The sequence below is a fragment of the Mastigoproctus giganteus genome, chromosome 6 (genome assembly GCF_048544385.1).
Source record: "Mastigoproctus giganteus isolate SK-2022 chromosome 6, ASM4854438v1, whole genome shotgun sequence".
In the NCBI taxonomy this organism is placed as follows: domain Eukaryota; kingdom Metazoa; phylum Arthropoda; class Arachnida; order Uropygi; family Thelyphonidae; genus Mastigoproctus; species Mastigoproctus giganteus.
Window position 1 is genome coordinate 186,456,825 of NC_143580.1, and position 25,938 is coordinate 186,482,762.

A 25,938-nucleotide genomic window follows, 5' to 3' on the forward strand; every position below is an offset into this window, starting at 1 on the left:
CAGAGAAGATCAAAGAGAGGAGATTCCAAATTGCCAAGTCTCTGACAGGGAATATCAGAACGGACATATGCACAAGTACCACCTTTGAGGCAAAAGGAATCATACAGCGAATAATTTGGGCATCTGAGATGAGCAGTAGTTGAATCAACCGATAACTGAGATTCTGTCAGAAAAAGTACATGGGGTTTGGCAGACTGCAAGTGGAAATGGACATCGTTGAGATTAGAATTGAGACCACATATATTTGTGAAATGAATTGGAAGTGCTTGGGAGGTTTAGATCTTTTCACAGATAAGCTTGCTCTATTAGTTTGACAATTCATGGTGTATTCAATAGTAAGAAAAAGTGGGTGGGACATGCTGTATGAAGTAATGAAATTTTTGGATATGGCATACATGTGGTAAGAATATACCCAGATCCTTGACATAATGTGGCCTCGACAATGCTCCCAGCATACACACTACTCTGACTCCCTCCAGTCACTATCTGGCAGAGTAGAGGTAACAAGATTATACACTAGCCGATCCAGAAGCCTCCTAGAGAGTTACCAATAGGTTCGGTCCGATGTACTAACTAGCGGCCGGCCTGCGAACACCGTTTTAGAGCTGTACCCTCGAAATGTAAGGAATATTGGATCTCACCACGACGTTCATCATACCCTCAAAGGTCATCAATCATACTGCATGATGGAAGAGATAGGGCAGGGTTGACCGGAACTTAGCTCTAGATACTATACATGGGTTCCACCACTTCAAGCCTCAAATAAGCAAAGTGGTGGTATTTCACCAGTTAATGAGAGTCATCTACCACCTAGAAGTTGTTGGTGGTTTAAGCTATCAACTAGGTGGTCAACTACCACCTAGTTGATAGCTTAAATAGATAAGGCAGAACTAGACAAACATTAGTCGCGAGTGGTTGGGTGAAATCAGAAGATTTGTTTTTTTTTTTTTTTTTTTTTGGCTGATGCTATATAAGCTTGCTTTCTTGCATCATGTGCCTTTACTAATGTTAATGCTAAAGTTGGATATCGATACATGGCTCACTGTTGATAATGAGGTTGAATTATCACAAATCATTCTCAGATTAAGAAATTATTGATAATGTCAATACTCCTGAGAAACTAAATGGTGCACTTCATTCAGACGTAGAAAAAGAGGACACTGACAACTGAAAAGATAACTTGGGCTGTTGCAGAATCAAGCATAGAAAATATTCTTCCTTTTTTTTTTTTTAACAAAATGTAAGCTTTACTATGGAAGTAATAAAAGTACACATGCTGTGAAACCTTGATAACAAAAAAAAATTAGCATCAATGAAACAAAGTGATATAAGAAAATTTTTGAAAAAAAAAAAGCAGTTACCATTCCTAAAGAAGATCAAGAAAACATACCATACCTCTACTACACAAGAAACACCATAAGAATTGCACCATCTACATCTAAAGCAGACATATTCAAAGGAGATCAGTTATAATAGAATTTTTTCCCCCTTATTTTATGTTTATATACTAGTGGAGAAAATTTAAAATAACAGTGAAGAAAATTGCTGGAGAGGCAATAGAAATGTCTCAAAAGATGAAACAAAATGATTGGCTGAACATGGAAATTAAGGAATTAATAAATGAGAAAAAGAAAGCATAACAAAGATGGCTAAACTCAAAAAGTGAAGTTCATATAAAAATATATAAAGAAAAAAATAAGGAAGTGAAAGTCAAGGCAAAGAACAAGTCCTGGGATAGAGTACATGCCAAGGTGATGGCAAACTAGGATGTACAAGATCTGCAGAGGCGTAGAGATATTGAAGGTTTAAGGAAGCTCTTATAAGCAAAAATGCTAGACTGGAAATAATATATCTGGAGGAATGAGTCAATTATTATGAACAGCTATTGAATGAAGGAAGAGAGGAGTTTAGAGAAACTGAAACAGAGACAATTGTCATGGAAAAAGGATTGAACATTCAAATTAAGGAAGTGGAAATAAAAATGGCAAAAGATGGAAGAGCACCAGACCCGGGTGGAATTAACATGGAGCTACTGAAATACTGAGGTTGAAGAGTTAAAAATCTATTAACTTGATTGTTCAACAAATTATGTCATGGAGAAGAATTTTGGTTTTTTTTTTTTTTAGGAGCATTAGCAACTAAGGTCATATTGCTCCAGGTTATGCAGTAGTCATTCCCTGACTTTTCTGCATCCTCTGTATTTGGTGGTGATGGGCTTGAACCCCGGTCTAATCAAGAAGTGTGTGCCACACTGCTGCTCCTTCCCACCTGGCTACGGAGGCACCGTGATGGAGAAGAAATACCAGATGAGATGACAATCGGATACATTACAACAATTTTCAAGAAAGGTGACAGAAGATGCTCCAACTATAGAGGAAGCTATGTTATGAGCTCTATTGCTATAGACCATTTATTCACTGTTAAGCAAATTGTGGAAAAATGTCAGGCTACAAACCAAGATGTAGGTATGCTGTTCACAAACTTAGAGAAAGCATATGATAATGTGTCAAGAAATCTTCTGTGGGAGGCTATGGAAAAAAAAATGTCAATAAGCCAGCCATTAATTGAAATAATTAGAAGAATCTACAAGAACAATACATGCTGTATAAAAATCGATTCAAAAATATCAAGAAAATTTAAGACTTCCAGAGGACTACTTCAAGGATGCTGTTTGTCACCTACTTTGTTTAAGCTGTACCTGGAAGTCGTTCCAGGACCATGGTCACAAAAAGTGCCGTTCAATGGATGTTCCCCCAGGTCAAAATAAGTACCTTTACAATCTACTGTTTGCAGACAACCAAGTTGTGGTAGCACAGAACGATGATGATGTAAACTACATGGGCAGAAAGTTACTAGAAGAATATAAAACATGGGGACTGACAGTTAATTTTGATAAGACAGAATGCATGAATCGAAGTGAGGAGTTTCTGGATTTAGATTGAATACAGGTGCAAACTGTACAGCAATTTAAATACCTGGCAATTATTCAGGCTGACAGGATCATCTGCACAGGAAACAGAGAGACTGGGTGAAGGTAGAAAGAGGTCATAGGAATGCTTAATTCTGTGCATTGGAATAAAAATATTATTAATAAAACTAAACACCAAATATATAATGCGATACTACAAAGTGTTTTATTATATGAACATGAGATTTGGACCTTAACTGAAAGACAAAATAAAAATAAACTACTGGTCATTGAGATGGATTTTTGGCGATGATCGGCAAGAAAGTGTAGGACTGAAAAAGTTAGAAATGACGTGATAAGGAATATAATGAATATCCAAAAAATCCATCATTAAAATAGAGGAGAAAAGATTGGAGTGATTTGGCCATGTGAAGAGAATGGAGGACAACAGATTGCCCAGAGGAGCCATGGAAAAGGAAAAAAAGAGAGGAAGACCAAGAAGGATATGGATAGGTGTGAGAGCAGCCATGAATAGAAGAGGGCTGGTGAACAGAGATTGGGAAGATAGAAGAAAATGGAAAAAAAGAATAAGGGAATGATTTTTCGATGTTCGGTTGAGGAGAACCGTTGTAATAACGGCATAAGTACTAAGAAGATGTTAATATACTAAAGTACATTATGTTTTTTTATGTTTATATACCAAAGCATGTTTATGTTTTTTTATGTTTACATATTACAGGATGTTTGTTTTTTTTTATGTGCAGTTAATAAAATTCCATTCTTAATCTCTCTATTTCTTATTTAGCCTCATTATTTCTACATTAAATATAATAAAAAAAAAAAAAAAAACTTTCTAGATAACGGAAAAATCAAAATAATGGCACCTTCATCTCCGAAGGTGCCATTATTCTGAAAGTATTGTACCTTACTTTTATGGATAATAATTTAATAACATTTTTACTATTTAATCAATGATATAATTAATTCAAAAATATTAATTAATTAATACTATAATTTATTTTATGAAATCAAAGGCACATTTCTGATATTTGGCCACACATGTGAAAATTCTAGAATATAATCAGCATGGTCATGATATTTGATCTAACCTGCCTTGCATTTTTACTGGAAATGGAGTTAATGGACTTTTACTGGGAGGACTGCTACTTAACAATAAACCCTGTTATTACCTTTTAAAACCCTGTTATTGGAAAGGAAATTTCTGTCGTCCTTTCTGGCCCATTCTTGAAGGTTCCTGTATAGAGAATGCCAATTCTGTTTCTGTTTGTCACTCAGGAAACAGGGCACAAATTTTGCAGCATTCCACCTCATGTTTAAATTTTCAATTAAAATGCACTGCAATGTACTGTATGCTGTGCCTGGAATATCACAAATACTATTAATTATATGCTATTTGTCCTAGAAGATAACTTTATACACTTTTTCAACATCTTCCTCAGTCTGACTTGATGAGGGACAACCTGAATGCTCAAAATCCTCAACCGAAGAAGTTTGTCTGCCTTGGAAATATGAATACCACTGAAAAGTTTGTGTTCTATCCATAGCATCATCACAAAAAGCTTTGCTTTTTTAAGCAGGTTTTAAGTCCTAATGCTGTTATCCCAAGCAGATATTAAGGAATAGCAAATTTGCTGTTCCTTAACATCTTCCATCTTGCTCAGCTACAAAAATTGCAATACACACTCAACAGAAATACACTTAAACACCACCTGCAACAAAAGATTGCACAATGTTCTACTGGCACAAAACTCTTCACACTAACCCACAATGAATTAATTCAGTAGTATCTGATGACAGACTGGAAACTTTTGGCTTGTACCTGTATGTTAACAAAAAACAAAAAAACCAGCCACTTAGGCATTGTAGTTGAATAAAATAATATTAAACATGTTTATTTAATTATTTTTTTTTTCCCCACAAAAGCATCTTAAGTTTTGTTGAAATTTTCCTCTCATTATAATTACGTATTTGATTAAACAATTTTTTCCACTGCCAACATATTTTAATGTTTCCTTATTTTTTATTGCAAATGACTTTTGCTTTTTAACATATCAATTGCTCAAATGCTAGTACTTTGTGGTTTATAACAGCAATATTTTCATTCTTGCTGTTCCTGGCCCTTGGCTTGCAGTGAACTTTATTTATTACAATCATCTAATACTTTTCATATTATACCCTTTATTCATCTTTTCAAATACCAAAGTTAATCAGCTCACTGGAAGCTATTCTGTATGATAATACAGATTCCAAAAAAGAATCAAATGTTTACACATAACAGTTGTCTTTATCATTTCCTTCTTTGCCTGAACCTCAGCAATCTAACTAGGAAATGTGCTTTGTTTGTTTGTTATTTGGTTTTTAGGAGCATTAGCAACTAAGGCAATATTGCTCCGGGAAATGCGGTGGTCATTCCCTGACCTTTCCACATCCTCCGTATTTGGTGGTGATGGGCTCGAACCCCAGTCTAATCAAGAAGCATGTGCTACGCACTGCTGCTCCTTCCCACCTGGCTACGGAGGCGCCAAAATGTGCTTTGACCAAGCACATGCGCACAAGATGAAGTAGTATTTAATGATTGCCAATTATTAAATTAACTTTTAATTATTTAATAATTGTTTTTGGTTACTTATCTCATGCATCTGCAATCCATAGCATGGAATCCCAGTACATTTGCAATTTCTGAAAAGTCAGTTACAGACTGGATATTGTCTAATTGTGCAACAACTGAAATTAACAACAGCCTTAAAATTCTTAATGGTATCTTTGTTGTATGGCATCTATAGTTGCATTAAGTGTAAAATACTTTACTGTTATGTTTGACAACTTATCTATTTTCAAGTGAACTGAATAGCTGTCAATGACCATTAAAATTTTTCAGTTTACTTGACTCATTATTTCATTTGCAATATTCAATTAATCAATGAATAATGCACTAACCATCCATGTCAATTTATTTGTTCTCCAAATCACTGGCTCATCGTCTATGTTTATTATGTATTTAAATCATCTTGGTCTATTAAACTTTCCAATCACTAATGGTAGTAAGTTCTTATCTTCTGGAACAACCTTACTCTATAGGTAATTGCTCAAAATTACAATCTACAGAAACTCAAGTCTAATGTCTAAAAGTATCTTCTGTCTTCCCAGCCTTCAACTCATACACATCCTAAGTACTATAGGTTCTAATACCATCCTGTTTGAGGTTTTCATTAAAAAAACATCTAAATATTTAGTGACTTTTGCACTCAGAAAAGTTTTCATATTAATACAGAAAACACAAGTTCTTTAAATGGAGTGAGAAGTTAAATTAGTATATTGACTGTAGTAAAAGATCATATATACCTGTCATGTATCAATAAAAGATCCCACATCTTCTTTTTACCATCCTATAAAAGAAAATACACATTTTGTAGAAACTGAAGAGTAAAAGTGCAAAATTCAGAATTTAGTTTCTGTTGATTTATCGTTAATGAAGATGACACTTAACCAAACATACTTTTGTTGTATTACATATTTAGTAACAAACAATGCATACCATGGGTGCTGGCAGGATATTTTGAAAGGCGATACAAAAAAAAAAAAAAAAAAAAAAAAAACTAGAACGTTGATTATCGACATTCTATTTTATCAATGTTTTTTGGGGCAGTGGAACCAACACCGCCCCCAAAAAATAAATAAATAAATAAATAAATAAAATATTACAGTATCTACTTTTAGTGCAGTGGTTGTTTTTGCTGAAATGTTACTCCTGCCAAATGATGCATTCACTTCCAATTATTTATTTGAAGATATGCAGTATGGCATAGAAAGTCTTAATTTGTCATTACAGGAGTTAAAAATCAAATATTGGCTTTAACTACTGTGTGGACTCAGCATAGTCTCCTGTGATCTTGTTGTGTCATTGTCTGTTGTACCATTGCCCGTTGTGAGGGACAGTTAGCTTTCACTCAGTCTGCTGTGAGCCACTGCAGTGTGAGGTTATTTCAGGCCTTTTGTTTCTAATCACTCAATGTTTTGTTCATGGCCATTTCAAAGTGAAATATTGTCATTTTGCTTTTTAAATACTGCTGCCCCTTTGTGTTAATAATGGCATCTGCAGGCAAAATAAACCACAATGTGTTGTTAGAAGACAAGATAATTATTCATAGGCTGGAAAAGGGTGAAACTAGTGTATCTCTTGCTAAGATTTTTAATGTGGGTAAAGCAACTATATCTAACTTTATAGAGCAGGAAAAAAAATAAAAATTTAAGTTTACTTCAAAAGTTACAATGAACATGGCTCTAAAAAATAGGAAAACTATGAAAAAAGCTAGTGTTGAGAAATTATAAGACGCTGTTTATTTATGTTCTACAAAAGTAGTCAATGCGAACCTATTTCTGGAACTCAGTTATACAAAAAAAGCATTACAATTGAATCACAATTTTAAAAGCCCATCTGAATGGCTGAAATTTTTCAAATCTCACCACAGTATAAGGGAGCTTGAAATTCAAGAAGAAGCTTTTAGAGAGTCTTTTCTGAAAATGGCAGAGGAAGAAGGTTTTCCAAGGATGACATTTATAATGCAGATGAAACTGGTCTTAACTGGAAGTCACTCCCTTGTAAATCACTTACATCACGACATGAAATGGCTGCTCCTCATTTTAAAGCTAACAAACAGCAAATTATAGTTATGGTGTGTGCAAATGCAAATGAACAGCATGTTTTGCCATTGTTGGTGATTGGGATATCCAAGGTGCTTTAAAGGTGTGAAATGCCTACCAGCACAACATAAAGGACAGAAAAATGCTTGGATGAATTCCAACATTTTTTTTTTTGGATTGGTTTACCCAAGATTTTATTCCAAGCGTGAAGAAGCATCAAGAAAATGAGGGTAAAGCTAGTAAAGTTTTGTTTATTATCAATAATGTACCATCCCATCCTCCTCTTGGAAAAATGAATTCAATTGATGAGAACTTCGTTGTCAACATTAAGGATTGTTACTACATGTTAGCAGATGACTAAAACATGTTGTCGGAGAGAAATCTGAAAAAGGCATGGCATAAACTTTGGGATGCTGCTGAAGAGATGGTCATACATGTGCAAGATTTGAATGAAGATGTAGGTGAGATTGTAACTCTATTTCAAGGGATTCCCAGGTTTTCCAGGTGTAGGCAAGATGATGCAGAGGAATGGTTAAACAACAATGCTGATAATCCTAGTTATCCATATTTTAACCAAAAAAGAAATTATTGCATTACTCCAGGATGAAGAATGTGCTGACTTTAACCAAGGTGATTCTGTTGACGAAGAGGGAGTGGGCCTGCTCACGCAGAGGCCTTCACTTTCTATAAAATGCAATGGCATGGTGTGAGCAACTGTCTGAATGCAGTTCTATGGAGATACTGCTATTAAAGAGGACGAGAGACCTCGCCACGAAAAAAAGAATCTCGCATCGTTCAAAGAAAAATTTGAGATTACATATTTTAAAAAATAAACCTTCTCAAGGTTCATTATATACTCTTATTTGTGTGCAATTACTTCAGTTTTTTTTTTTTTTTTTACTAAACAGAAATAAACAAAGTGTGATTTATAGTTGAAACCATGTAAAACAATTAAGTAAGATCAAAATAAATGTAATATAAAATATACATTGTTCTTTCAAAACATTTTGGTTATCATTTACAAACTATTTCCTAAATCTATTTTTTATACTTTATATTTCAAAACAGTTGCAATAAACTTGCATACAATGATTTAATTGTAGCCCTAATTACAATTAGTTTTGTATAAACTGGGTATTCTCATGTACATTTGATTACTCTAACTATTTGATTAGCCGAACCAATCTTGGTCCCAATTAGTTCGGATAATCGACATTCTACTGTATTACATTAGGGTCACATGGTGAGTTATTACATATACCCATGTGTTATTACATGTATTGTGTCTGTAAATTGGTGTATTCTCTAGCCGATTTGCCTGTTTTGCTGGACGAAAAATCCCTGTTTCTGGGGAAAAAACCTTACTATCTATGCCTGAGACCGACTAACTCAGCCACAGAATGAAAAAGCCCATAAAAGTTCCTTGTGTCATCAACGGGATTCGAACCCAGACCTTTTTCATTCGGTGTGGGGAGGACAGTGACAATACCACTGTGTTACCTGTGCAGACTGAAGGTGGTGCATGTGGGAATAAGCTATTTGTTCAACAAATTTTTGAATACATGCGATATCTTAATTAAGTCAAGTTTGATTGATTTACATGTACAGCTGGGCCAACATTTCATGATTGTTTGGAGAAAGTACTGCGCAAACTGCGAGCGCATTCAGACAGAGTGAAAAAGAAAAAAGGCACGAAATTTTATCACTGGCAATGAAGATTTTATGAACAAAACTATATCAAACTATATTTGCAGAGAAGCTGAAAAAAAGATCGCAATTTTTCTGTTTTGCAAGAGAGTTATTTTAATTTTGTTCTTGTTTTAATAAATTATTTGAATTAATATTTTAGTTTTTTTTTTTTTTTTGTAGAATTCATATTGTTTGAATGTGTCAGTAAATTAATGAGATTATTAAAAAAATTGTTTATTTCTTCGACATCCAAAGGTGGTGCACTTGCACCATGCTGCATACATTCACTTTTTTTACACAACAACAACATGAAACCTAACTGATAGTAAAAATTGTATAAGAGGAGGAAAGTACATGAAGGGGTGTGAATTTCTTGGAATAAGTCAATTCAATGAGATGATGTATGTGTTTTGAACCTTGCCTCACTCCTTTCTTGGTACAGATCCAGAAAGGAGTGAGGCAAGGTTGTGTATTGTCTCCTATGCTGTACAATCTCTATGCCAAAACCATTATAGATATAATACAAGAGCCTAAAGAAGGAATTAGTGCTAATGGTTCAGTTATCAGTAGCCTGTGATACAGATGATACTGCCCTCATTGCAACGTTGGAGGAAAAGTTACAAATATTCCTCAACAAAGTTGTAACGGCCAGCTAACAAATAGGTTTAACAATTAATGCCAAAAAGACCAAAACTATAGCCTCCGTAGCCGAGTGGTCAGGAGTGCAGTAGCACACATTCCTTGAGTAGACCGGGGTTCAATCCCCTGACTGCTAAATACGGTCAATCTGCCAACCCGCACTGAACCAGCGTGGCAGATTATGGTCCATTTCCCTCAACATGAGTTGTTGAGGAGGCTTCCATCCCGTAGTGGGTTAATAATGGCTGCAGTTTACCTTTTTATTTTATGGTCGTATGCAAAAACACCTCACCTAGAATCAAAATATGCTACAGCAACTCTCCCATTGAAGTGAATAGCTTTAAATATCAAGGGAAAAATCTTTACAAACAATAATGACCAAGACAGTTATTAGAAGCTGAATCAGTATGGCCAAAGAGGTATTTAAGAACTTCCTCTGAGACACTAAACTGGAATTCCCGAAAAGACATCAAATGGCCAAATGCTACACATGGAGCACCCTCCTATATGGAGGGGAGACTTGGGTCATGTAGAAAGCTGAAATCAGGAAACTGGAAGCTTTTGAGATGTGAACACTCAGAAGAATACTCAAAATTCCATGGACACATCAGGTTACCAATGAGTGGGTCCTTAAGAGAGAAAGGATCACAAGAACACTACTAACTACAATTGCAAAGAGGAAGACTACCTAATTCAGGCATATTATAAGAGGCCCTCAATATGACCTAAAGAGACTAATCCTGCAATGGAAGATTAAAGGCAAAAGAGCAAAAGGAAGGCAAAGAAAAAAGTGGCTTGATAACATCAAAGAATGGACAGAGGATCTTACAACACAAGAACTATTTCAGAAAGCAAGAGACAGAGTTGGCTGGAAAACATTGGCCTCCAATGTTCAAACTGAACATGGAACTTGAAGATCTATTAATCGGATAATCCTGAACTTTTATATGTAGGAAATGTCATTCAATAGATCCATCATTGTGCAATGGTATCGCTGTACTAAGAACTGGGTTTTTTTTTGTTTTTTTTTTTTTTGATGGGGTGGATTTTGTAAGCTCTCACTGGAAATACCAAACTGGAAAAATTCAAACTTTGTACTACTATCAGGTGCACCTACATCTGAAGGTCTTGTCTGCAATGCCAATCAAGGGCTGGCTTGTTAAAATTAGGAAATTCTGTACCATCATATTCTACTACTGCCATGTAGTATGCAAATTTTACCCATGAAAGAGTCATGTGAAGATAAGTGACATTTGGATCAAGATGACTTCCATATTTCTGAAATACTCAGAGTAGAGAGTCTTTAGTTTTTTTATTAGCTTGAGCATGGAGCCATAATCATAGGCCAGCATTATACACAAATCAAAATAAAGCATCATGTCATTTTCCACTAGAACAAAGTGAACAAGTCTACCATCAGAATTTGGGGAAAAATAATGGAATCACTGGTTAAAGAGGTGACAGGATCACCTAGACAAGACAGCAGTAATAGTTCAGACAAAGCATGAGTTTGTTAAAGGAAAGTCTTGTCTGACCAATTTGACTGGATACTACAATATGGTCATAAAGGAACTGGACACAAAAAATAATTTTGATATCATATAGTTGGATTTCAGTAAAGCTTTTGATACTGTTGCACATCACTTATACCACAAATGTGGTATAAGTGATGGATAGCACTGAAGATCATTTATTGTATTAGAGTGACAGTGATACTAGTGAAGAGGAATTATGATTATGATGATGTTGAGGATAATGATGATCAGGTCAGTAATGAATCTAAAGTTGAATAATACTAAAATAATAAGAATAATAATCCTATACCTTTCTTTATTGGCTTCTGGGTTTTATTTTTATTGAATTTTAAATTTCCATTTTTTTTTCAAACGTTTTTTCCTTAAATTTACTGTTCCAAAATTAGGGTTCATCTTCCGTGCCACAGCGTCTTATAAGCCGACAAATACAGTATTTTATTCTTCATTTTATTTATCGAGTTGGAGCTGGAACGCAACACAAACCCAGTGGCGTAACTATGCCAATGCAGCTGCATTGGTGTTGAGCTTGAAAGGAGCCCATGAAATTTGGAAGACAGATTCATTTCTCAAGACAATTAACGAATTTTGTTAATAAACAAGCAATTTTTTAAAATTAAAATGTAACACATTCTTATCAACAGGGCAAATGGCCACCCAAGTATAGTTAGGCTGATGCCACACTTATAGAAATATTAGTAAATAAAAGATAGTTGTGAAATATTCAGCAAAACCAGTGTCATATATAAATATACATCACAGACTAATTTTCTTTTAGTGTTGGTGAATTTACATTTTTTGTGTGTCTACTACTGTGATTGTTAAGAGGGTAGCATGTTTTATTTTATAATACACAAATTTGTCACATAACAGTCTAGCTATGGCCAGGGTTGTCGTTTTAGCACATTTCGGCTACACTTGGCTTTCCTTTTTTTTTTATCTGAAACAAAAAACAAGGACTAGGAATTAATTATTACTATGCTTTATGGTCTTTAGTGGGAGGAAAGATCTCCACACAATCAAAATCAAATTCAAGAGCAGAGTGATTTTTTATTTGAAACCTATCCTCCAATCACTGATCTGACTCCTAGTAACTCTTTCATGTACATACGTACAAAGTTTACTTTCAAGAAGTGATCTGTGCTGTCAGAAAATGGATTGACGAGAAGGGCGGCAACTTTTTTTTTTGTTCCCCTGCAGTATAAAAGGACTTGGATGTCACTGGGAACAGTGCGCTGCAGCACACTGGAACTATGCTGAACACTGAAATGAAGTTTTTTCAAAAGCTACATTCATATACCCATAAAGAGAAACAATGTCATCTTTGCAGTGCTTCTGGGAGGAAAAAGAAAAGTCAAACTACAAAGAATAAATGGTCTTGTAGCCTTTGGTACATCATGACTACTAAAAGGGAAGCTGATTTTATATATCACAATAGTATTATGCCAGTTTTTTTTTTTTTTTTTTTTTCATATAGCTTTATCTGATAGGTACAATGAACAATTATACAGAAAAACAGAGTGGGCCAGTAAATCAGTGTCTTATAATGGGGGATTTTAACTTCCCAGATATAGACTGGAACTTATGGGTTGGTCACTTGCACACTACCAAGGTTTTTGTGGATTTATTGGATGATTGTTTTTTACAGCAGAATATTAGAGAGGCAACAAGAAGGGGTAACACTCATTCTGATTATCAGCAGTGATTATTCATGCATTAAGAATTTACAGATAAAGGAACCACTAAGTGGCAGTGATCACAGTGTACTGATGTGGGATTTACTTAAAGATGTAACTACCATCAGGGGTAAAGAAAAGGGTTTTTGCTTTCGTAAAGGTGATTGACTACAGTGGTCTCAGAGATTTTAAATTCTATACTGTGGGACCAACTGATGATGTTACCAACAGCAAATTCTAAATGGGAAGCATTCAAGGAAGTAATTTTGGAAGCTACTAGGCTTTTTGTTCCAACTAAGAAATACTGTTCTAGGTTTAGACCCAAATGGATGTCAGATGAACTAATGAGACTTGTGGCAGAGAAGTAAAATGCATGGGATGCACATAAATTCTCAGGAGACACAGAAACCATTGGTAGATACAAGCTAGCCTGTAATCAAGTAACAAAAGGACTTTAGGCAAGCGAAGGCAGATTATGAGAAATCTTTGGCAAAGGATGCAAAGAAAAACAGCAAAGACTTCTTTACTTATATAAACTCTAAAAAGAAGGGAATGAATCACATTGGTACACTTGATATCAATGGTTTGACTGTAGATGATCATTCTAAGATAGCTGAGAAACTAAATGAGTATTTTGCATTTACATTCACACATGAGGAGTTATTCAAGGAGGAGGGGGCCAGACATTTATCAAACTAACAGGGAATTAAATTATTTTGTAATAACTGAGAGCAAAGTGGAAGAGAAATTGAAATTAAACATAAGAAAAGGCACCCTCAGGGGGGGTCTTTTCTTATGTTTAACAGCATGTTATACAGCACACCGCATATGTGCTGTATAACATGCTTTGTAAATCTGACAAATGCTTTTCTTCATAAGAGCACCCCTTTGTTCCCCTCACCAGTCTTGTTGCCCTTCTCTGTACTCATTCTAGCAACTCTACATCCTTCATAAAATGAGGCTTCCAGACCTGTATGCAGTACTCAACGTGTGGCCCGACCATTGCTTTATACAAGGACATAATCACCTCCTTATCGCTGCTTGCAAAACTCCTGTACATCATTGACAAGACCTCATGACCTACTCTGGCTGCCTGTATGCACTGCTCAGAAAACTTCATATATGACTGCACAATTACTCCCAAGTATCTTTCATTCTGCACTAACCTGAGTGTAACACCACCCAGTTGGTACATTTCTCTGGGGTTACTGCTATCCATATGTTAAACTTTGTTAAACTTCAGTTGCCACTTCTCAGCACATCTGCCCAACTGTTCCAGATCCTGTTGCAGCAGCATACTGTCATTACTGTTATTAACAACCCTGCCAACCTTTATATCATCTGCAAACTTTGACATTAAGCTTGATATACCTTCACCAATATCATTAATAAATATACAAAACAACAATGGGCCTAACACCGAACCCTGAAGGATACCACTATTAACATTAGCCCACATAGAGCAGTATCCACTGATTACCACTCTGTCTTCTCCCACTCAACCACCCCTTTATCCATAGCAGCAATTTGCCTCCAATGCCACACTGCTCCAATTTGTGCAGCAGTCTTCCATGTGCAACAGTATCAAAAGCCTTTCTAAGATCCAAGTATATAATATCAAAGTTATTCCCTGCATCCAGTTCTTTTGTGACTGCATCATAGTATCCAATCAAATTGGTCAGGCAAGACTTCCCCTTAACAAACCCATGCTGTGTCTGAATTATTACTGCTGTCTTGTCTAGATGATCCTGCAATGCTTCTTTAACCAGTAACTCCATTATTTTCCCTGGAACAGAAGTCAAACTAACAGATCTGTTACTTGTCACACTTTGATCCTCCCTTTGTGAATTGGAGATACATTTGCACATCTCTAATCTGTGGGGACTTCCTCTGAGTCCAAAGCTGCTCTCATAATTATGGCTAAGGGTTTGCTTACTTCCTTTGCTACCTTCCTTTAATATAACTGGATAGATCCCATCTATCCCAGGTGCCTTAATATTATTAGCCATATGGTGCGAGGAAGCCTGAGGTTTATGCTGCACCAGGCAAAAATATTCTGAATTACACACACACACACTCAGGATAGGACCCTGGGTGTGCCACGTCCATACTTACCAGACGTGACAACCAAAATAAAAAGCTTGTTTCACCTTGACTGTGTTTCATGAATGTTGCGAATTCAGCATAAATTGTCCACAAACATGGCAAAAACTGTTTGGCGAATTAACGCACGCCATTTTCACTCCATTTCACAAGACCAAAACAGAACTTTAAAAAACACCACAATCTACCACTATCTTGCAAATCAAAACTAACCCCAAAAATGTACATTTAAGGGCTAAAGACAGCTTGCTAACAAGTTTTCTTTCCAGAGGATCCTGGCTGCTGGAAATATAGTAGGGTTCAAACCGGACATACCGCATAAGGATTATAGCAATATAATTCAGAGCGGCTATTCCTCAGGGCCATAAAACTAAAATGAGGTATTAGTATACCATTAAACAATACAAATATCTCTCTTTTGTTACCATAAATTGAATGAGGAAAGTAACAGAGTGCAATGTTGAACGATTTCATTGATTTCTTTTTTTAAAACTGTTTTTGCATTTTTCTAAAAAAATGTGATGTGATAGAAACTTTTTACTGTCATATTCATAATCAGCACATACAAATTAACAAAAAATGCTTACTTTCACTCATGTTAGCAAAACCTTGTTGACCAGTGTTATCAATGCTGCACTTAGTGTGTAATCACATATGCAGACTAAATACTGTGATTCACCACTCATCATGTTCTGCCACTGCTGTCATTTCAATACTTTTGTTCTTTATGCCAGGATAGGAGGTTATTTGCATTGCTGGAAGATACCTTCAACTGACTGGTAGCTGCACTGATATAGTAACCCTTTCTATGAGGTGTTCTGATGATTGTTGGTGCTACACTTCACTCAGTTCTGTCACCTATCCTCGAGTCAGCTCACTAAGATTGAGCGTTACAATTTCCTCTCACTAATCATTTAAGGTTCTATCTAATATGCTCTAAGGTAATCACCTCATCCTTTGATTCTCCTTTGTGAATTGGGAATAGATTTGCACCTCTCCAGTACATAGAAACCTCCCAATAATCTAGGAATGCTCTCATAATTATGGCTAAATGTTCGCTGATCTCTTTTGCTGCCTCTCATAATAAAAAACTTGATAGATCCATCCACCACACGTTTTATTAGATGCATTTTGCATTTGCATAAGCACCTATTGTCTCCCCCATGTCCATCTGCATGTAACAACACAACTCCCAATGGATAGATCTTAATGAAATTTTATATATCATTTCCTTAAAAATGATTTGTCAAGCCATCCCAAATTTCATTAAAACTGGACAAACAAATCCAGAAACTTGAAATAATTTTAGCCCTTGGCAGACATACCCTGCTGTTATTCCATCTGCCCTTTTAACACAATATTTCCGTTTTTCCCTGACAGAGTCGCTGACTGTGACTACTCCTACAGCAGAGAAGTATGCTGTAGAAGCCTGGAAGTCTAAAACACTGATTGAACTGACATTCAAGTACCATTTGTTTGAATTTCAGTAAAGTCCAGTTATTCTGCAACAACCAAATTCTCTGCTGGCACTTATGATGGCAGGACTGTTAATAACCTTGGGTATAAGACTATAAGCCCATGTTCAAAATAAGAAACATTGCCTCTTGTACAGTAGAGGTGACCACCCAGGGGTGAATCAACATGTGCAGGGATCGTGTAGCATCCACACCACAGAGGAACAACATCCCTCTGTGCCAGGGAATACTAGGTAGTAAACAACTCTCATCCAATTCAATACCATCACTCTGCTTATTGGAGGACTGAAGGATGAAACATATGTTTAGTCTCCAGGGCAAGCCTCCAGCAATCCCAGTTCTCTTCCAATATGCAGTATAGGCATCGTGGCGAGTTCCAATATTCTTTTTGAAGGTATAATTACAGCTATAATTAAATAATTAGAGGATACAGCTCTAAAACTGTGTTCACAGGCTCACTGCTAGACAGTTCACCAGACGACTGAATTTATTGGTAATTCTTGAGACGGTATCTGCATCAGCTAATATATAATCACTACCCCTATTCTGCCAGTTAGTGACCGGAGGGAGTCCAAATAGCATGTATGCAGGGGTACTGTTGTGGCCAAATTACGTCAAAAAGCTACATGTATTTTCACTGTGTGTGTGTGTGTACACCATATCCAAAAATTTCATTAATTCATACATGTTCCCCACTTCCACTGTATCTACTAAATGCATCATGAATAGTCAAACTAAGAGAACAAACGAAAATTAGTGAGTAAATAAGCACTTCAACCTGAACAGAGTGTAATATGCCTTATTAAAAGATTATCTTTTAAGAATTTATGTAACTTAAAATATATAAACTATCTTTAATCTTTTGAGAAAGTAAAGACAGATTACACTCTATACAGGTTGAAGTTGGTATTACGGTTGCCGGTGCGGACATGCCTTTCTGCTGCTCTTGGAACAGAGAAGTTTTTTCTGATTTATTTTCTGCTTTATTAGTTTAAATTGACATATTAACTTATTTTCTAGAGTAGCTTTATATTCCTATTTACGGTACTTAAGTTTAAAGTAACTCAGATAGAGATTTTGTAAGTATTACTTAGTATCGGAAAGGGTATCAAATCCACGTGTTTACCGTTCGTAAATAGCCACCATTGTTACGGGAAAATTAATCAGTAAAATCTATTAATCTTGTCGAACTTCATTGGCAATTAAATTGTACTTTTAACTATACATATAACCACTTAGGTTACGTGACATAAATAATTAGTAACAATAAATAATTAATACATAACTTTATACGGAAGTTATATAAAGGGATTTCGTAGATAACACTCGTTACTGAAACATAAATATTTCGTAGATAGCACTCGTAGATTTCGTATATAACACTCGTTACTGAAACATAAATATAGCGTTATAACTGTGTTGGGATACAAGTTTAGGATTTAATTTTGTACTGAAATTGAAATTTTATTGAAAGTAAATCGAAATCATGACTCAAACCAGAGCAGCAAAGCAAAAGGCTCAAGCTAATGGGAATGCTGTGGCTCAGGGGAGAACTGAGGGGGCAGTTGCCCTCTGAATCACAGCCTTTTAAGATGCACTAATTGCTTGATGTTTGCGGAGCAAACGGGTACGAGACATGATATTGCCATGGGGGATGTCTTTGTGTGGGCGCGATGCAAGGCGTGTAACGAAATCAGCCGACAACTCAGCGTTATTATGGCCTATATGAGAGCTTGAAGGACAGGGTGGATGCCCTCGAAGGATCTAAATTGAAGAGCCCATCAAGCTCTCAGCTGCCCACACCAATGCCAGAGCTTGCACTTGGTCATCGCGCAACACAGCAGCAAGCCCAAGGCAGAATGCGCTGGTCCCAAAGGAACTAGTAGTTGTTGGTGACTCTACTGTCAGGGAAATGGGAAACATGCTTTGTAAAAAGGATAGGTGGAACAGGACCAGGGTATGTCTGCCAGGGGCAAAGGTTGATGACATTGTAGAGCGGATATCATCTTTTAAGGCCACAAAAGGTGATATAGTTGTGCACGTTGGCACTAATGATATTAAGAGTAGGAGACCGGCGGAATTACTTAACAAGTACAGGTCACTGATGAAAAAAAGCCGTGAATTAGGGTTGAATTTGAAAGTGTCTGCAATTCTGCCCAGACACGATAGGAAGGAGTATATGATGAGAGCCCTGTCGATCAATTCGGCCCTGGAAAGATTGTGCAGGGCTCAAGGGGTAGAATTTTTTTCAGCCTGGTCTGTACTTGCTAACAGGAGAGACTGCTTCTACAGGGATGGGATACACTTAAATAGAAAGGGTGCAAGAATGTTTGCTGATGCTATCGAGGCAGTGTTAGGTGGGTCAGAAAACTGCTAGATTGGGGGGATACAATAGATTAACAGTAGCCACTGGCAGAGGAGAAAGTGATTCTTGCACTGCTTCTATTGGAATGAGCAGCAGCCTGGAAAATAAGATGCAGGATATTTCCGAGGCTGCTGGGAATCATGGGGGGTACAAGTGAACACATGGGTTGTGTTAGGGTGGCTAAGAGGAAGACAGGTGCATGTATACTTGCATGTACACCAATGCTAGGAGTTTAGTAAATAAATTTGATGAATTTGAGATACTGCTCAAAACATCAAAGGCAGATATTGTTGGGATTTCAGAGACGTGGTGTCACACAGATATAAGGAATGCAGAACTGGAATTTGGGAAGTACAATGTCTACAGAAAGGATACACAGGATAGGAAGGGAGGAGGGGTTATGCTATTAGTTAAGAAACACATAAAATCCAAGGAAGTGAAGCCAGTCGACATCGCTGGACTGCAGTGTCGAGTCAGTTTGGTGTGACATAAGCATTGGGAGATCAAAATTGAGAGTAGGAGTGTGCTATAGGCCTAATGACTCTGATGAGTATAATAAGAAACTGTTCAGAGAAATAGAGTGGGCCAGTAAATCAGAAAGTCTTATAATGGGGGATTTTAATTTCCCAGATATTGACTGGAATTTGGGGGGCTGGTCACTCACACACACTAGCAAGGCTTTTGTGGATTTATTGGATGATTGTTTTCTACATCAGCATGTTCAGGAGGCAACTAGAGGGAGTAATACTCTTAATTTGATTATCAGTAGTGATTCTTTGTACATTAAGAATCTGCAGGTAAATGAACCACTAGGTGGCAGTGATCACAGTGTGCTGAAGTGGGATTTACTCAAAGAAGTAACTACCATTAGGGGTAAAGGGAAGGATTATTGCTTTCGTAAAGGCGACTACGATGGACTGAGACAGTATTTAAATTCTATACAGTGGGATCAACTGATGATGTTACCAACAGCAAATTCAAAATGGGAAGCATTTAAAGAACTTATCTTGGAAGCTACTAGGCTTTATATACCGACTAAGAAATATTGTTCAAGGTTTAGGCCTAAATGGATGTCAGACGAACTAATGAGGCATACAGCAGAGAAGAAAAATGCATGGGATAGATACAAATTAACACGTGACACAGAAGCCTATGAGAGATACAAGTTGATCTGTAACCAAGTTACAAAGGAGGTTAGGCAGGCGAAGGCAGATTACGAGAGATCCTTGGCAAGGGATGTGAAGAAAAACAGCAAAGAGTTCTTTACTTATGTAAACTCCAGAAGGAAGGGGATGAATCAGATTGGTCCACTTGATATCGATGGGTCAACTGTTGATGATCCTGCTTAGGTAGCTAACAAACTAAATGAATATTTTGCATTCATATTCACACATGAGGAGTTATTCAGCGAGGGGAATGCCAGAGGTGTATTCAACTCTAGCAGTAAGCTAGAGAATCTTGTAATAACTGAGAGTAAAGTGGAGGAGAAATTGTTGAAGATAAACACAAGAAAGGCACCTGGGGTGGATGGGATCTATCCAGTTATATTAAAGGAGGCAGAAAAGGAAGTAAGCAAACCCTTAGCCATAATTATGAGAGCTTCCTTGGACTCAGGGGAGGTACCCATGGACTGGAGATGTGCAAATGTGACCCCAATTCACAAGGGAGGATCAAAGGTGACACAAGTAATTATAGACCTGTGAGTTTAACTTCTGTTCCTGGAAAATTAATCGAGGCACTGGTTAAAGAAGCACTGCAGGATCATCTAGACAAGACTTCAGTTATAGCTCGGACACAGCATGGTTTTGTTAAGGGGAAGTCTTGCCTGACCAATTTGATTGGATACTATGATGCAGTCAAAAAAAAGAACTGGATGCAGGGAATAACTTTGATATTATATACTTAGATCTTAGAAAGGCTTTTGATACTGTTGCACTTGGAAGACTGCTGCACAAATTGGAGCAGTGTGGCATTGGAGGCAAATTGCTGCTATGGATAAAGGGGTGGTTGAGGGGGAGAAGACAGAGAGTGGTAATTAATGGACACTGCTCATCGTGGACTGGTGTTATTAGTGGAGTCCCTCAGGGTTCAATATTGGGTCCTTTATTGTTTTCTGTATTTATAAATGATATTGATGATGGTATATCAAGCTTAATGTCCAAGTTTGCAGACAATACGAAGGTTGGCAGGGTTGTCAAGGACACTACTGAACTGACACTATGCTGCTGCAACAGGATCTGGAAAGGTTGAGTAGATGGGCTGAGAGGTGGCAAATGGAGTTTAACATTGACAAATGTAAAGTACTACATATGGGAAACAGCAACCCCAGAGCAACGTATCAACTCTGTGGTACTACACTGACAGTGGTAGAGAATGAAAGGGACCTGGGGGTGGTTGTGCAGGCAGATATGAAGTTCTCTGTGCAGACGGGCTGCAAGACTAGCTCGTCTGCACTGCTCAGATGTATTGTCAATGATATATAGGAATTTTTCTAGCAGGGATAAGGAGGTGATTATTCCCTTGTATAAGGCAATGGTCAGACCACACCTAGAGTACTGTATACAGGCCTGGAGGCCTCATTTCAAGAAGGATGTAGAGCTGTTGGACGAATACAGAGAACGGCAACAAGATTAGTGAATGGAACAAAGGGGTGCTCTTACGAAGAAAGGCTTATGTTTTGCGAATTACAGTGTCTGGAGACTAGGCACCAGCCAGGTGATCTGATAGAGGTGTATAAAGCCTTGAATGGTTTGAGCATGCTCAATGCTGATGGGATTCTTCCTCTTGCTCAGAATAATCACCTGAGAGGGCATAAATTCAAATTGAGGAAAGACAGATGTAGGATAGATGTGCGGAAATTTGCCTTTAGCCAGCGGGTGGTTGGTAGGTGGAACAGACTTCCATCTCTTGTCGTGGAAGCTGATAGCCTAAATAAGTTTAAGGCTCAGCTGGACAGGTATTTCGAACGAACAGATGGGTGAAGTGGAAGTGATTATTTTTTATTTATTTATTTTACTTTATTTTTTTTTTTTGGCTGATGCTGCATAAGCTTGCTTTCTTGCATCAAATGCCTCTACTAATGCTAAAATGCTAATTTCTTGGTTTACCTGTGCACTATGCCACTAAAAGAACAACCTTATTTGCAAAAATGAGCTAAACCTCCCAAAACCTTCCTCTGGGAGCTCAGTTGCAATCTTAATGTTCTCTGTTTACACCTATTTACTGCCACATCCCACTTACTTTTTTGACAATCTCAATTATCAGTTGCCTCAACAACTACTACTATGAATCAATAGTATTAGGGCAGCAGTACTATCTCAGTTGTCCTAACTATTTGCTCTAAGATTCCTTTCACTTCCAAGATAGTACTTGTGCATATATCCACTGTGATATTGCTTGTCAGACTTCATAACTTGGTATTAAAATCTGTTTGTACTCTTAAAATCTGTTGCCTCTCATTCTCCCAACTCCACTAATCACTGTGAACTCTTTGGCTTCCTTTCTTGGAAACTCAACCTACTACAATTTAAATTTTCTAACAGCATGGTAGTTATTTTCCTTAGTGATTTTAATGTTCACAACTTTAGTTGGCTTCAGTTTTCTAGCTACACAGATCCAGCTGATCAAGATGGTGAAGCTTCTGGCAATTACTAATGACTTCACATAGCTTGTTTATTTACCTACCAGAACACCATACAATCCTAACTGCACACTCAAATCCCTTGATCTCTTTCTCACCAACCACCATTTCAAGATAGCCAATGTTACTGGTCCTCTAGGCACCTCAAATCACATCTTGGTGATGGTCTCTTCTTATATGGAGCCTCACTCTCCCTTGTTGCCACTCTCAGCTTTGTTTTGGCTGGCATTATAGACATGCAAAATGGGATGATCAGTGCAATTTATATTCTTCTTTTCCTTGGTTGGAATATTATTTTTAATCTCCTAATCCAAATGTTTGCTCATATCACATCAGTAAAATTATTCTCGTGGAGATGAAATCTTTTATTCTGCATCGCACCCTATAATCCTGTCCATTCTCTAAACCTTGATTTTCCAATAAATGTGTTAAGGCCATTCATGATAAGAATGTAGCATAACACAACTTGTGTTCAAATCTCCAGCTTCTTTTTCTGCCTACAATAAAGTTCCTAACAATTGTAAACAGTTATTAATCAGTCCAAACTCAATTTGGACAGTCTAAGAATAAAAAACTTGCTTCTTGTTCAAATGGTAGTTGAGCATTATCTCTTGACAAAATCTATTGGCTGCAACTTCTGCCCATCAACACTCCTACCTTTGATGCAATCTTATGGTTCTATTGCATCTTCAACCAAAGACAAAGCTGACTTACTAATATCCTATTTTTTTTCTAAATCTTGTACTGACAACCTTGGTAAATCACCTCATATCATACCCAATACACTCCACTCAATGCCTTCCATGGTTTTCCAACAAAAAGGTGTTAGGTGAATTCTGATCAATCTCTATGCCAACAACGCTCCAGGTCCTGATAGTCTTTCTCTATTTTCTCTGAAAAGCTGTGCTGCTGAAACTGCACCACTTCTGTGTTATCTCTTTATACTTTCTTATTCCCCTGGTGTTTTACTTCTGCTTATAAATTTCATATCCAGCCAGTTCCTAAAAAAAAAAAAAAGTGGCAAATTCCATCTTCTAATTATCACCCGATCGCACTTACCTCTACTCTTTCCAAAGTTAATGGAGAAATCTATCGACTGCAAACTCTTAAATTAGCATTGATAAGATGGAAGGCTTCACTGACAATATGGATTATGTAGATATAGACCTAAGCAAACTCCCATCTTATGGCCTGCTGACTGATTTTTTGCAATTAGGTATCCACTTTTCTCCTTCTGACCATTCACTGTCAACAATACTAGTGGCACTTTGTCTTCTAACCTCTCCACTAATGTTGGTTCATGTTATGAACCAACATTAGTGGAGAAGGTTCAGTTCTTTCTCACACTCTTTTCCTCTTGTATATTAATCAGCACACTCCCACTGACTGGAAATCCTATCCAGTTTTGCTGATGGTATCTTGCTTGTGGGGATAAAATATTTTATTCTGCCCTATAATCTCATCCCTTATCTAAACCTTGGTTTACAATTAAATGTGTTAAGGCCATTCATGATAAGAATGAAGCATATTACAATTATTTTGTGTTGAAATCTTCAGCCTCATTTTCTGCCTACACCACAACATTTGTAATCAGTTATTAATCAGCCCAAGCTTGAGCTTGAATAGTCTAACAGTAGGAAACCTGTTTCTTGTTGAAAAAATTAATTAACCCCAAGGGCTCACCAATTAATCCCTATGGGCTTGGCACACCCAGGGTCCTGAGCTGGATATCATCTCTCTCTCTCAGAATTTTTTTTTCTTGCTGGTGCAGCAAAAGCCTCAGGCTTCCTTGCACGGTGCAGCAAAAGCCTCAGGCTTCCTTGCACTATGTGGCTAATAATAAATGAGTCAAGCATTCTATTCCTCTCATTTTCGTTCTCATAACTCTTTCTTTAAAACAACAATGGCACTTATAAACCCAGCATAATTTTGATATTTCTTTGGAGAGGAAAATGTTTCACGGGAATATCTGAAACTGATTATCTGGTTGATGAATTGTTTAACATCCACTTGCCATGGGATGGTTTTACGAAAGTAAAAAAGAAATAAAAACTATATAATAAAAATGCTATTCATCCTTACTATCATTCCAAATTAGCCTTCATCACTTTTCCAAATATATATATATTGCATGGAATAAGAAAATATGATTAATGTATGAAGTACAAAAACAAAAACTTTCGGAACAACCAAATAAAATACGCTACATAATTAAAATTACAGACATTTAATTTGCACATTAGAAAATCACGAATTCATATAGGAAATCACAAATACCTGAACGTAGAACATGCGTGATGGACGAACATATATTGATTCGTCACATTCTCCTAATGTTATTTCGCTAATTTGGTTCATATTTGAATCTGTGTTAATTAGCACAGTTATGTATTTATAAACTGAAAACACCAGTCAAAAACCAATTTTCACAATAACAGGGAAACCTCAACCGTTTCAAAATCTTTTCCGCATGGTAATATAATCTCGTGCTCAGTTCGCTAAAATAGTTATTAATAATGAAATTCTACGACTGGCACTATATTATTTTCACTTTAATATGGGTTTCACTTTCGAAGGATATGTTTGTACTTTCTTCCCAGTTAAACACTTTAGAGTTTACTGCTATGCCTAGAGCGCGTGTATGGTTACGAGAGTTAATAAAGGACTCTAGGGAGAAATATTATTTATTTCACAAATAAGATCTACTCCTGCGTTACACAATACTGCTAAAAAACATAAAATCCACCGAAAATTGAACGCTAGTTAATACACTATATTCCAAGCGGAGCCACAGCTTGTGTGGAAACAGATATTAGCTAAGCTCACGTGACTTGTTTGTTTACTATTTTTGCCTTCACGAAACCTACTGCACCGCTACGGAATTTTCTTTCAATATTCATTTACTGAGCATAAATAGCAAGAGCACCTTTTTAAATAATTCACCTCTATTTCGTTAAAAACTTTGCTAATTTTTGCAAAAGTTTTACTCTCTTAGTATTTTTCCAAAAAATAATAAATAATACAATATTTACTTACAAAAACATAATATCAATATTACAATGTCCATTGTGTGCTGGCCAATGTGAATTGTAGATTAAAGAGCGTGTGCTATTGCACTCGCTCTTCTGACCATTCGGCTCGGATGCCTACTATTTCCTTTTACGAATGACAGGTATGGATGTGCCTAGATATGATTAGACAAACTGAGACCTGCAGGCCATGTAATCTGCTTTTAACGTGATTTTCACG

At 36.7% G+C, this 25,938-nt stretch overlaps 1 protein-coding gene across 1 annotated transcript in view; it reads right to left on the reverse strand.

Moving 5' to 3' along the window:
• LOC150084811 (uridine diphosphate glucose pyrophosphatase NUDT14-like) overlaps positions 1–25,466 on the reverse strand; it is an 89,404-nt gene extending 63,938 nt beyond the window's left edge. The window contains exons 1-2 of the mRNA XM_090375561.1: positions 24,967–25,466; positions 6,272–6,315 (exon numbers count right to left, since the gene is read on the reverse strand). Of these exons, the coding sequence (XP_090231687.1) occupies positions 6,272–6,315; positions 24,967–25,047 (125 nt within the window). The 5' untranslated portion in view covers positions 25,048–25,466. The remainder of the gene's footprint in view (positions 1–6,271; positions 6,316–24,966) is intronic.
• Between the last annotated feature and the right edge of the window lie 472 nt (positions 25,467–25,938).